We start from the raw sequence: 14,431 nt of genomic DNA, 5'->3' as shown, positions 1-14,431 counted from the left end.
GTTTATATGTCGTCCAGACATGATCTGTTTTGAAGTCTGCTAATGCTAATCTGGAAGACAGTTAGCATGAGGCTGTGACAGAATCACTTTCTCAGTAACTAGCGAGTGTTTTAAGAGCACCGAAGGGTTAGGGTTAGAGATGCACAAACCATTTCAGCTACACAGATATCAGAGTTGGCACAATTTATCACAACGATGCACCAATCACCGTCCAAGCAGGTCATATCTTCATAATATAGAATCACCAATCCTCATTGGTGCAACGTAATCCCCGATTACTCATGACATCATCATTTGGATTTGACAGCAGTCACAGTTGGTTGCAGTGACATGCAATAAAATTTCTCCGTAGATAGACTTCCTGTTATCATACACTGTTAGAGGATAAGACTGGTGATATTCTATACTTTAGTTATTATCTACAAATCCAATAAAAAGACCAAAAGAGATACAATCCATATTACAATATTCTCAGCTTGTCTGTGCCACTCTGCCCAAAGCCCATTTTTTTCTACTGAAGATGTAAATCTTTAAAAACTGGTCACAAATATAAACTGCTACTATAAAGTGCAATGATATGGCTCACTGATGTGTTTTTAACAGTTTTTGAACAATAGAAGTCTGTGGCACAAAGGAATGAGCTGTATAAAGCTTTGGCTACATTGTAATTTTGGTTTCTTTATGGGATTTGTTGGCAATAAGCAAAATATAGATAACCAGTTTTCAATTTAGAGATGATGAATCATTTAAAAATGTCCAATTTTGCACTCACCACCAAGTTGCCTATGACCATGACCAACATGAACACCAGGATGCAGAGGGGCTGCCCGGCCACTTCCATACAATCCCACATGGTCTCAATCCACTCGCCGCACAGCACCCTGAACACGATCAGGAAGGAGTGAAAGAAGTCCTTCATGTGCCAGCGAGGCAGCTGACAGTCATTGGAGATCTTACACACACAGTCCTGGTAGTTTTTGCCAAACAGCTGCATGCCCACTACAGCGAAGATGAAGACGATGATGGCCAACACCAGCGTCAGGTTTCCCAGGGCGCCCACTGAGTTGCCGATGATCTTGATGAGAGTGTTGAGAGTGGGCCAGGACTTGGCCAGTTTGAAGACTCGTAACTGATGAAAAGAACAAGATGAAGAAAACAAACAATGCTGCATCTTTACAAAAACTGTTACTTTAAGTTTCAAGTTGGATTATAAACTGAATCTGTAAATGATACTTAAGTGAGTTCTCTGTTTTCAGGTGAATTTTGTATTATGTCTTTATTGTTCAGACTGATTCAAATTATTTTGCAACTCTCATTATCCAGCTACCAGCTGCTAATGCAAAAATAAATTTAAAAAACTGTACAAAATCAAATTTTAGTTTGAGTGCATGTCTTTTCTAAGCTTTTCATGTCAATAATAATGGTTTGTTGCATTGGCTACAAACTTAAACAATGGCAGATAACTCATAGCAAATTCTCTTGAATGTACATGAGTGAGTTAAAGATTCCTGTTACCAGTCTGAAGGAGCGTAGGACAGACAGCCCCTCTACGTTGGAGAGACCCAACTCCATCAGACTGAGGCAAACAATGACGCCATCAAAGATGTTCCAGCCCTGTTGGAAGTAGTAGTAAGGGTCCATGGCAATCAGCTTGAACACCATCTCAGCTGTAAAGATCCCAGTGAACACCTGGAAAAAACACACAATGACAGGTGAAAAAAGTGGAACATTACTTACTGTATTTGTTTACTTAAAGCTGCAACAATCAATATTTGCACACTGACAATGGATCAAATGAAATGGTCACTTGTAGTGACAAACCCACAGATAATTACCACTCAACTCTGCAGTTACCTTCAGCACAACAGAGCGTTTTAGTGTCTTTCAGCTCATTGTTTTGATTTTTATACTGTTTTGTTCAGTCTCATCACTCTCATCAACCTTGCTGTTTTCAGCAAAAATGATCTGACAAACCCCCACTGTGCACCACCTGCCCAGACCCAAATGGCAGGCAGACAAATTAAGCAATTAGTTGGTGAACATAGTGGCATGGAGTGCTATTTGGCTGGCTCTTTAGCTAGTATTTAGCAGCTAAATAGCCAAGTATTACACACAGGAGTTGGTAACAGAAAACAGAGCTAAAAGAAGGGTGAATATTGAGCATTGTACATTCATCAGGTTGTCAGAAACACAACTCCAAATGAGTGCTGATGTCGCTCTATGTGTGGATGTGTAAATAGGCAACTTAAGCTAAAAACTGACATGTTTCCGATCAAAAAATGTTATAAGTATATATTATGACAATTTTGTGTTTGAAGCTTGTTGTGCTGCCCCAAAACAGGCAGCCAAAAGAGATAAAATAATCCCGTTTTGAGTGTAAACTGAGGTTTAGATAATTGGGGTTAAAAAAATAGAAAAAAAACTATAAAGCACATACTGATACTATGCAATTTGCTAGTTAAAGTAACCAAATATCCAAATAGTTAAATTTGAATATTTAAATTAAAAGAATGTTACAAAATGTCTGCTGACAATGTTAAGAAATCCTTTAAGTAACTGCTTGATCTGCACTACAAACTAATGAAATGTTCCTTAGCCCATGGTGTTTCCCAAGTTTCCATGTAATTTCATGTTAAGCTGTTCAGGTTTGTGAGACATCCTGGTAACTAACATACAACAAACAAACAAACTGGACCAAAACCTCAAGCAACTTGATGAGGACAGTTAGTAAGAAAGTTGCTGTGTGTCTTCTCATACGTGTGTTTCCAAACTTGAAGACACTGGCAGGGACTGTAATTTAGTAGGGGGATGGCAAAATACAAATGAGGGAATCAGCCCCACATCATGCTAAAAATATTCCCTCTTACCAAGGATAATCACAAATAGTCTAAAGCAGGACCTTTGACAAATGATCAACATGCCCCTGTTTGACCACAAGTCTAGCACAGCATCACTGGCAATAAAAAGCACATGCTGCCTGATAAAGAAACACTTTATCTGAATGAATCCCATTTCTCTTCCCTCATTACTTTCCTCTCATTGAGGCTATCAGTCCTCTCCACTGCCTATCTACCACAGCACTTAGGAGAAAGTTTGTTAAATGTTGGAAACCTTCCCACTCCTATCATTAAAAAGCCCTTACCAGATTGCCTACTGAGAGCATCGTGTTGAACTCATCAGTCATGGGATAGTGCTCCAGGGCCATGAAGAGGGTGTTCAGCACAATGCATATAGTGATACCCAGATCCAGGAAAGGATCCATCACCATAAACTTCACCCACTCCTTCATCTTCAGCCACCAGGGGCAGCAGTCCCATATCAGGTACTTCTTGGCGAATGTGTACCAGCAGGGATGGCACTTTTGCCTCGATTCCTCCAGCTCTGCAAAGAGACACCAAAGCCTTTGTTTAAGATTACCCTTTAAAAGTCCATGCTTGTATAACTCAGGGTTTAATTCAAACCAATCCTTGAGTCAAGATGTGATTGAATGAAAGATGTGATAGAAATTCTCTCAGCATAGAGAGAATTAAAAGAGTAGTTTTTAGTGTTTGAAGGGACTAACCATCCATTGCATCGCTCAGGAAGCTGACAGAGCTCAGCCCTCTTTTCCTGTGCACAGGAGGAGGCTCAGTCACTGTTGGGGAAGGCTGAAGGAGACATCTGGGAACTGTGTCTTCTGCATTGGTGGGTATCTGAGAGACAGAAAACACAAAAATGAAATACAAAACTTTCTTCTTTCTTATATTGACGGGCTGCAAGGGTTTTAAAATACTACATCCCAATAGCTGCATATATTTCACTTCCATTACTCACTGTGTCTTCCTTGATCCTCTCCATGCTGTGAGCAGGCATGGAGGTAGGGGTGTGCAGGCCCACTGTTGTGACTCCATTCTGGTCGAGGGAAATGTTGAGTCGGCCGTTTATATTGAGGCTGGGGGTGAAGACTTGGGAGCAGTGGCTCCGCACACTGCCCGTCCTCCTCTTCCAGGGTGTTGCCGTTGAACTGGTGCGACTTCTGAAGACGTCCCCATGAATGCTGTACTCATCATCCCCAAAGTCAGCCTCCGAGTTGTTGCGTGCCCGGAATGAGCTGAAGATGCTGATCTGGCTTCCTCTCCTGGTGCTAAGGGGGTGAGAGGAGAGTGTGGCCAGCAGAGGGTGGACCGGCAGGGGAGACACAGGAGGCTACAGAGACACAAAGAGAGACCTTAGCTCCTAATAATGAGAACATCAAAAGCTATCTAGAGTGTGTTTGTTGTTTGATGTACCATTGGCTCATCCAGTGGGTCAAACTTCTCTTCAGCAGCTTCCTCTGCTGTTTCTTCTGATAATGTCCTGTGAGATCTCCTCCTTCTGCTGCTGCTTCGCCGTATGCTGCCTGTCTTCAGACAGAATGGAGACAACTCTGGGGACAACACGGAGTCTGTCTCCTGCGCTTGTCTTTTTGCTGCCAACTTCACACAGAAAGAAATTATGTTAACAATAAGATCTTAGCCACATGGAAATCCTTCTTGACTGCTTGCTTTGCACCCACTCTTTGCTCTCTGCGGAGGTGCTCCATAGCCAGCTGAAACTCCCTCTCTTTCTGCCAGGCCTCAGCGATGGTTGCCTGATTCTGCTCCTCATAGGCCATGGCCACTACAGCCAGGATCAGGTTGACCAGGTAGAAGGAGCCCAGGAAGATTACCAGCACAAAGAAAACCATGTAGGCTTTCCCCGCTGAGCGCAGAGTCTGAGGGAGCAAACATGAAGTCAGTACAAGCGAATTCTCATATCGAAGAAAGAAATTCTAGTCTTCTTTTGTAGTTTTGGCATTATGTATAGTTATACTGTATAACATTTTACTCAGTAATTTTATTGCTGAGATTTTGGGACTTTTTGTGATTTGACTACACATTTTCTTTTTTTTCATTTACTTTTTATATCTAAATCCCTTGTTAGATTTTGACAAACAATTAATAAAGTTTGGTAGCTTAATAATCTGCCTTTGTTTACATTTACAGTATAGTCATGGTATAGCTACAGTAGCTGGTTAAGGTAGAGAGTTGTTTATATCCTGTCTGAGTGTTATCACTCCAATTATCCATTTAAAGCTGCTTTTAAGTAATAATCTCAAAGATTTTCATTTAAATAAATGTCTGTTAAGTCACTATCACTGTATGAAGTAACACAATGGTGATTGAGCCTATGGCCCTCCGATGAAAGCCCTTGCATGTGCAGTATTATAAATATTACGAACTAGTTGTCAGTGGTGACATTTCCGGGAAAAATCCCAAGCGGTGCACAGTTATTGACGTGTTTTCCATCATCCAGCAGTGGTTGGTCTGCCAGAGAGGGTATGTGGAGCTAATGCAACAGACTCACTATTCAACTCACTTTTGTGTGAAGCAGTATACTGTTTTTTTCTGGTCTCTGCTAGTGTTGCGAGTAAACCAGCAGTAAACGGTTACTGACGTCACACAGGCGACACTGTTTGGATCTCTGGGAAGTGAGATCCAAAAACACACCTGCAATTACTGCTTATCGCCATAGGTGCCGCCAAAGAGAAACAGACATCTTCAAGATTTTTACTTTAACTAATTTTTTGGGCCACTTGCAGGCAGCGTAGCAAACAGTTACACACATACACAACACAACACTTATATATTATCACCTTATAAAGTTGTTATGGCAAATGTGTTTGCAAATAGTTGCTTATCAACACATCCACTAAACACAAAGCAATATCAGCACTGATTTGATGTTGTGTTTGTGTCCAACTAGCAAGGATAAGTCCAGTATTCACTCTCTTTTAGATCTGTTTTTGGTCTCCACCAGCTCAGAAAAATTATGTTAATCACGTTAATTGCTGATAACAGCTGCCTGATGCATCTGGAAACAAGGTTGATAACAACAAACAAAACAGCAAAGTTGTAGACTGGAAAAACAAAACAATGAGCTGAAAGATACTAAAATGCACCATCGAGTTGAAGGGAACTGCAGTGTTAGGTGATAAATCTATAGGTTTGTCTCTATGAGCGACCCCTTTCACATTACATGCAGTCATTTGATCTGCTGTCAATATAAAAATATTGATTAGTGCAGCTTTAAGTTTTTGTCCTTGTTTACACTTATAGCAAGTGGTTTAGATAGTATGGTTAAAAATGGTGTGTTGTTTATATTCTGCCTAACTGCTAATGTTGCTCATTCTTATGAACTACAGTATGTTGTAAAATCATGTTGAGTGACTTTTCACCCATATCTCCACAGTTAACCAGGTAAATGGAACCTAATCATAACTGATATGAATTACGGCTAGTCTATGAAGAAGCATCATTATTTGACAGTTGATTGAGCAAAACTATTGTATTCTACTCTGTGTTTGTGGACCAATTAAACATTTTGAGGAGTTAAAATACAGATTATTATTCAGGTGAGCAACAAATCCCCACATGATATTGGTGGATTCAAAAATAAGATTCAAAAACAGCACCTGGTGAAACAGTTTCTCCCAGTAGTCTTGTGTCATGAGACGGAAAAGGGCCAGAAAAGCCCAGCCAAAGGTATCGAAACTGGTGTAGCCATAGTTTGGATTTCGTCCTACTTTCAGGCAGTCAAATCCATCGGGACATTTCCTGTAATACACAAACAGTTTAAAGGCAGAAGACAGATGATTATTGGTCCAGCCTGATAAGGCTGAGCACAATGAAATCAAAAGCAGCTGGGACAGATATAACTGTGGTAGCGTGCATGCTGCTACACCAGAGTTAAAAACATCTCCTGTATCTACATGTAGCCCTGCGACCTTTGACTCCCCAGGGGAGAGAAGCGGATGAGGCAGTAAGTACATACACTGCTATCATCACCATTATTTCAACTGAAGAGGGCACTTGAAATTCGTTCCAGGCAGGAGCACTAAAATGCACTGGAGCAAAAGGGATTATGCCGAGCCAGATGGATATCAAATTGCAGTTCAAAAAATTTTCAGCTCGATGCCTCCATCTCTGATCTTCATTGTCAACATAGTGGCATTACAGCAAATATTTAAGTCCAGCAGCTGAGAACAAGCTGGACTGCCATGTCAATCTGAGTGCAGAATAATTTCGTAATGGCAGGGAAACAGCTGGGCGGGAGAGCGCTGCTGTGAGAACAGCTGTAGATCTCACCAACCAGCCAGCTAAGCAGGAATGCTCACTAATATCCAGCAGTGAGGACAGTGGAGGCTGCGTGAGGCCAGCGACATCTTCCTGTCAGGCTGTCCCTTGCCTTACCACACTGCTCATCCTGCGAGTCCACACATCTGTTCACCTTTTTTACCCAACATGACAAAACACTACCACACCAGAACCTGCAGACATTGCAATACTTCAAGTACAACACTTTTGCAATTTTGCATGTTTTCACCCATTAACTACATTTTCATTATTTTGTTTTGTAAATTTAAAATTGTTGTTCATCCTTTTTCCAAAGCAAACTTTTAGATTGATGCCATTCATTCTAGGCTTTTTGGGATAAAAATAGCGGTAGTGCCAATGTTTGCTAATTGTTTGTGAAAGTTCTCTGTGAGTGTGATTTTTACTGGATTTGTTCACCGTGTTGAATTATCCATCTTAAGCAACTTCAAGTCTCTGCATATTAATTTCCTCAGCATAATACAATGAGTGAAAAACAATGGAAAGAAATTAGTTTAAATTGTACAAAAAAAGTATAACAGATTCCTAAATCACAACATGAGCCAAATTATTCAAAATCTCCTTTAATTAAACTCCTGAACTGTGCACAGTGGTTTAGCGTTTAATCATTATTCCATTTGCTCAGAATATCCTGTTCGACTTAATTTTCTCAAAACTAGACTACCTGCATCTAATGACGTACTCGCTGATCTTATTACCATACGGCTAGCCAGTGTTGTCACTTAAAAAACTACATGAATGAGAGACTTCTAGTCTAATGAGATGATGCTGTAAAAACAAGGCACCTGTAAACCTGAAGGTCCAAGAGGTTTCTATAGTAACTGCCCTGGAGACTGCTCTTACATGACTATATCCAGAGTTAGCACTCCTCAAGGAGAGCTGCTGTACTCACTATGGGATCAGATCTGCCTCCATGCAGACAACATCCACAGCCAGCATGAAGCCTGGTTGGTTGTTGTTTGCACTGTAATATATGGTCATGATAATGTATATCTTTGTCTATGTACATCCTATAGTGTGTTAATTAATAGTATGTGTAATATATTGTACATTCTAAAGTGTATTTTGAGTACTAAGTAATAATTACAGTAAGTCTGCTTACTGAAGGCATAATCATACCATGCCCACTTACAACAAATCCCCTTACATCACACCTAAACATGCCATAAAAAAATAATATACATGCAACTTATTTTTAGATTTTTAGATATATTTTTCCTATTATTGAAGACAACATTATTGTTTTCAATTCATCATTTTAAAGCAACCATTGTTTTCAATTAATTTCTGCTCAGTGCAGCAGTGAGTGGACTCTTGAAATTTGCTTTTCCATTAAAATTACATAATCAGTGCACTGTAATGTCGTTTAAATGCAGGTTGATTTTAAAAGTGTTCAATGCCTAAAAACGATAATGCCACACTAACAAAAAGGTGGATTGCACAACTAAAACAAGGTTCAAAAGTCTACTAATTGATTTTGATACTGTACAGAAATGAAGGAAGTTCAATGGCTTCCTGTAACAGTGGGGAAAATACATTCAAAAATCTAAATTTGGTGACATGCATTTGAAAATGGACAGGAAAAATGCAGATTGTAATTAATGAACTTAAACGTTCAAAACATTGTCGTGGTCCTTTAACTTATATAATATATATATATACTATATACTATACTATATATATACTATTATATATATATATATATATATAATAGTTTCATATCTTACAAAAAGCAAAACAATCTGGGTTGTGAAGGAGTTATGAAAACGTCACCACACAGCTCCACAAAAACTCACCATATCATCTTAACAATATTTATATGCACTAGCTTTGACAGCGCAACATTCATTTCCTGCAGTTTTGCATAACAGACAAGCACAGGAACATCTGTCAATAGCAGCCAAGTGATTTCTTCCTGTGTTGGGCGGGGCTCCTCACATCAGACCGGACAAGGGTAAAAGTTGAAGCTGTCTATACAATCAGTCATAATCCTTGATGCACAGTGGCTTTAAGATGTGAGGGGGATAAGCATTTGCTTGAACTCTGCAGTAGGCGCGATGAGAAACAGCCTTTGAGCAAATCATTTATCACAAACTTGTTAACCATCTCGGCTGAAAATATAATATGTGAATATGTGTGTTTGTGTGCATGTGTGCCCACTTGTGTCTGTGTGTGCTTGTGTGCATGTGTGTCTGTGTGTGTATGTGAATCATCATAACGTATCCAAAGCTTTAATTTGGAAATCTACTCAGGGATTACTTGTTGGAATACACTCAAAAGATTAAGCATCCTCTATGTTTTACGTCCTCCATCCTGACCTGCTTAATATCTTGCCCGTCTCCACAGCCTGCCTCAGAAACTTCCATCTAAAATGTCACAGAAGTTAAAAGGCTGTCTCAATCATTTTGCCAACAAAAACATAAACTACTTAATGCTTACTTTAACCCTATAACATGGGAACACTGTCCTGAACCTCACTTTGATTTGATAATAATCTAACTGAAAATACATTATAAAAGCAATGCCATACATACTGTATTCTTGGTGACATCAGATTAAGATTAAAATTAAAGGAAGACAAAAAGGTCTAATCCTCATTGTTCTCTTATTGTCCAGCCATTAACACACCCATTAGAGACAGAATAAAAGATATTTATATAATCTGATATTCATATCACTGAATGTGGATCACAGTGCGCTGTTAGAGCTCCACAAATGGCTGAAACACAAACAATAAGCAACAAATCTAAAAAGGTCCAATTGCTTATAGGTAAACTGGACAGCTGGATAGGTCATATCTCTGCTAGTCTGATCTTACTGACCTACTATTTCAGGGAGTTTAGTGACGTCATTCCCCCCCTAAACGCCCTCCAACGTATCCTCTTTTCACTCTGACTTGAACACAAGTCACTGAATCAGATTTTTCTTCTGTAGGAGATTAAGTTCCTGTGTTTTTGGAAGGAGATTAAATACAGGGTTGGCTGCACTCTGATGACAAATGTGTGACTACCTCCGCTGTGTAGACTATTCTTCTTCTATTAACTCATGTGTATTAATATCTATATTAGCTCTATGCTATGAAAAGGTTCAATTAGGACCGCCAGGGTTCTATTCCCTAAAATCAACATTTTGTCATGAAAAAAAGAGCCTTGAGATGCTGTTTTTGACTTACAGGTTACTGCACAAGAGTGCTACAGCACTGCATAAGCAGTCTTAATTTCAATCTTAATACTCTTAACTCGCCAATTAATTAAAGTTAATGCTAACTGTCAACAAAAAATGTTAAGCTCTAGGTAACTAAAACGTAAAATAAATAAACTGACATACATGTTAGATAAAAGAACATCTCTGCAAGCCTTCTCTCACTTTTCATAAAAGATTTATTTCCAAAAAAGTAGCTTGGCTAACGTTAATGCTAGCTAACATTAGCCACACAGATGAGCCAGTGAAGCTGGATGCTATGTGGATTATCCTTCATTTTACTAATGCTACATGTGTAATGTTACTCAAAGTTATTAAAATCAGGTGCACTCTGCTAACGCTACTTAAAAACTTACAACTCATGATATTATAGGTTATAAATGTTTTTTAAACAAACACCTAAACACAGTCAGAAGATGACAAACTAGCTTTTAAGTTAACGCTAATACACAATAGCTAATGACCATCGCCCTTCATTGCGGCCATCAAATAGCCTAAACTATGAAACAAGCATAAAATCCCTACATTGGAGAAGCTGAAGAAGGCTAAGCATTTTTTCTTGAAAATGTGATAAATGGATTAATATATTGTTTAGCATGTTTAATTCAATGTCTAATTATTTGAATTTAATTAATTTATTGGTATTAATTTGCCTGTATCTGTGTGTGTTTGTGTGATGTTGCTGTTGTTTATTATTATTATTATTATTATTATTATTATTATTATTATTATTATTATTATTAGCATTAGCATTAGCATTAGCATTATTTAATCAAATGGAAACTTTTCCTGTGCTTTTAAAGAAGATTATTTCACATTTATGATGAATCTGTAAAATGGCTCTATAATGAAATGTTCTAGTATGCTTTACATGCACAAAATATAACCGTTAAGAGCGTGAGAGAAAAAAAAAAAAAAAATATCTGCACCAGACTTGCAAAAGCTGCAAAAGCTATCATCACCATTTTTTGTTATTTGCTATCATCCATTATCTTGTATCATTAACAACAGCATCTAATAGAAGCCATTTGTTGAAGCTGCAGGATTTCAGATTCACACAGATGGGTATTTAGTTCACTATAACCCTTGAACTGGGCCTGGCATGGGCAGAGTCATCCTGTTGTGCTTGTTTCAAAAGCATTTGGATTTATAGGATTATTCATTGCGTAGGCTGAGTAGCAATATTTGGATGGTTTCACACTGTGCCTTTGATTGGGAACAAAGTCCATAACTCCACAGAAAAAAATATTATCTATGCATGTCTGACATCACATCTGAGAAGGCCTCTAATGCTACATATTTAACTTTCTTTTGCTTAAAATGAAAGCAGTTTCACTTTGCAAGATCTGCTATTTATCATAACAAAGATGTCAGCAATTAAATCAGAAATATTTTTAGCATTTTCTACAAGACACAAACTGAGGTACTGCAGCAGTTTACTTAAAGACACCAGTCCAGTATCTCCTCTCAACAATAACAGAATATCTATCTGAAGTGATCCGGTGCACTCCGGTTAACCTAATCATGTCATAGAGCTTTTGAGATGATGAAATCTCCAAAGACCCCCCTCTCTCCAGCTGGCAACTCCATGTTTCTCAGTAAAGGGTTCCAGTGGAGCCGGGGTGATTATCCACACCACATGTCATCTTGCGTACAGCCTCTCTCACGCTACACCCCTCCCTCTGATGGGATCATTCCTCTATACATTACGCCGCTTAGTCACAGATTGAAAATATGGAGCCCAAATTACATAATCTATTATGTTATATCTTTTTTCTTATCCCGTGAAAACTATTTGCACCAAGTTTAGGTGCTCATGCTACTATATCCAATTATACACATGATGCATGGGATCAAAAGCCATTAGATGCTAAACATTTTGATATTATGTAATAAGCAGCAGATGATCAACAAGCAGTAAGCAGGACAAACACTCACTTACCCTGCATCATTGCCATATCCACATATTAAGGCATCCTTTGCTCCTTCAACTTTGTAAAAATTATCTAAGGGAATGGGAACAACAAGTTAAAGAAACAAAATTTTTAAATATTTTCTAACTTCATGTCAAATGATACTGTACAGAATTTAGAGCATTGTATATGTGTGAAATGCTTTCCCAATTTAAGTCTCTTTGCTTTTGGCTGACCTTCGCTGCTGAGGAAGTCCGCCCTGGAGCTCCAGGTTCTGTTGTTGCAGATGAAAGATGCATTGTGGCTGTAGGAAGAGTTGACGCAGTGTGCCAGACTGCGGATGCACTTTTGTCGCAGGAGCCCCATGAAAAGCTGCAGGCCGATGAGGGCGAACACGCTGAGACAGAAGACAGTCAGGATCATCACGTCTGCTAGCTTCTTCACAGACTGGATCAGAGCACCGACAATAGTCTTCAGACCTGGACGGGGTAGAGAAGGGAATATATCGATCGTTTGGTCTTATAGCAATGTGGGAAAGGATTCAGACATGTTTGGAGTGAAGGGATGAGATGTAGAAACATGGCCAGGAAGTTTGTTTACCTGGGATAACTGAGATGGTTTTCAGGGCTCGTAGCACTCTGAAGGTTCTTAGTGCAGAGACATTTCCAAGGTCTACAAACTCTGTCACATATCTGGAATATGATATAAAGAGCAAAGAGATTTAACAAAGTAGGACTTCTGTATGATCACCAGGGTTAATAATCATCTTTAGACATAATGGTATACACTGTATATGATTTCTTTATAAATTTCAGTTACATCACATGACATCATGGGTATCACGTGATTGACATTACATGACACTCCTTAAAGCCAAGACTTTAAGTTGACACTAAACTTACAGCGAACAAAATGTCAAATAAAAAAAATATTTGCACAGAATTTGTCAGTGACTTTCCGTAAACCTGAAATACCAGATTTTTTGTTCACTGGGGGGCAACAAAAACCACCAGCTAGTCATCAACATTGTATATCTGTTGTTTGGTACTGGGCAGGCAGTGTACAGACATGTTTACTGTGGTTATAGCAGAAAAATAGCACATGCTGGGAGCAATAATAACCAAATAATTAGCTGACTGAACAGTAATGAATCAGGAGTAAATTAATCGCTGCAGTTAATGACAGCTTTTGTTGTGTCTACACCCACTAAAGGTGATTTTGTCTTGCTGTTTTCAAACAAAGCAAATGTCCTATCAGGATGAATGGTCTCAGACAATGCAGCAGCATCGAGAGGTCACCTCTGGTCTAATCTGCCACCTGCATCATGGGTAGTGTGTCACGGCGCACAGATCTCTGTCCTCCACAAGAGGCTTATAGTTCATGGTGTTTCAAATCATCACTGAGGATGACTGACTGAAGTCACTTTGACATTGCTGCAAAAATACTGAAAAAAGGGCCAGGGACAAAAACAATCCCTCAAGACAGAACCTGAACACTGAATTAAAGTGGAAATATATCCAACCATGCAGGAAAGATAAAGTATTTCATGGATGTTTCTCTAGTAGTTGCTACACACACACATCTGCACGGTGTCGCCACTGCTAATGGAAAGTGCATGTCAGGTGAGACTGATTATCAATATGATGGTATATGAAGGATATTATTACTTACGCCATGACAATGACGCTGAAGTCCAGCCAGTTCCATGGGTCTCTCAAGAAGGTGAACGGCACTATACAGAATCCTCGCGCAAATATCTTTATCGCTGACTCAAAAGTGTAAATGGCAGTAAAAGTATATCTGGAAAATATTCATGGGGAAGAAAGAAAAATGCAGTGTTATCAATGAATCCAATGTTACAGAGAAACAGAAACAACAAAACAGAATTGAGTTTTTAAATAAATTACATTCAGTAACAATAAGGACTGAAATCTAACTGAAAAGAAGGCATGAAAAAAACTGAATGCAACTGATAATTTACAGTAACTATAATGATTGAGGAATGATGTCACTGACAAAATATGTGCAGGACATGAAGTGCCATGCCTTAACAGTTTAAATTAACGTATCATCTATGATATGCACACTAATATTAATGAATGTTCTATGTTTAAAACTCTATATATGTTGTTTAGCATGTGGAGC

At 38.8% G+C, this 14,431-nt stretch overlaps 1 protein-coding gene across 2 annotated transcripts in view; it reads right to left on the bottom strand.

Annotated features, from left to right (window-relative positions):
- Positions 1 to 14,431, bottom strand: part of LOC137193749 (sodium channel protein type 2 subunit alpha-like) — a 45,942-nt gene that overhangs the window by 16,437 nt on the left and 15,074 nt on the right. For both annotated transcript variants that reach the window (XM_067605112.1, XM_067605111.1), the window contains 12 exons: positions 13,958 to 14,086; positions 12,887 to 12,978; positions 12,523 to 12,765; positions 12,316 to 12,379; positions 6,473 to 6,614; positions 4,535 to 4,732; positions 4,269 to 4,454; positions 3,814 to 4,185; positions 3,563 to 3,692; positions 3,143 to 3,381; positions 1,516 to 1,689; positions 773 to 1,129 (listed from right to left, as the gene is read on the bottom strand). In XM_067605112.1, the coding sequence (XP_067461213.1) occupies positions 773 to 1,129; positions 1,516 to 1,689; positions 3,143 to 3,381; positions 3,563 to 3,692; positions 3,814 to 4,185; positions 4,269 to 4,454; positions 4,535 to 4,732; positions 6,473 to 6,614; positions 12,316 to 12,379; positions 12,523 to 12,765; positions 12,887 to 12,978; positions 13,958 to 14,086 (2,326 nt within the window). The remainder of the gene's footprint in view (positions 1 to 772; positions 1,130 to 1,515; positions 1,690 to 3,142; positions 3,382 to 3,562; positions 3,693 to 3,813; positions 4,186 to 4,268; positions 4,455 to 4,534; positions 4,733 to 6,472; positions 6,615 to 12,315; positions 12,380 to 12,522; positions 12,766 to 12,886; positions 12,979 to 13,957; positions 14,087 to 14,431) is intronic.

The sequence above is a fragment of the Thunnus thynnus genome, chromosome 12, assembly GCF_963924715.1.
Source record: "Thunnus thynnus chromosome 12, fThuThy2.1, whole genome shotgun sequence".
NCBI classification, from domain to species: Eukaryota; Metazoa; Chordata; class Actinopteri; order Scombriformes; family Scombridae; genus Thunnus; species Thunnus thynnus.
The sequence above is the reverse complement of the archived record's forward strand: the minus strand, read 5'-3'. Positions and strand labels throughout refer to the sequence as shown.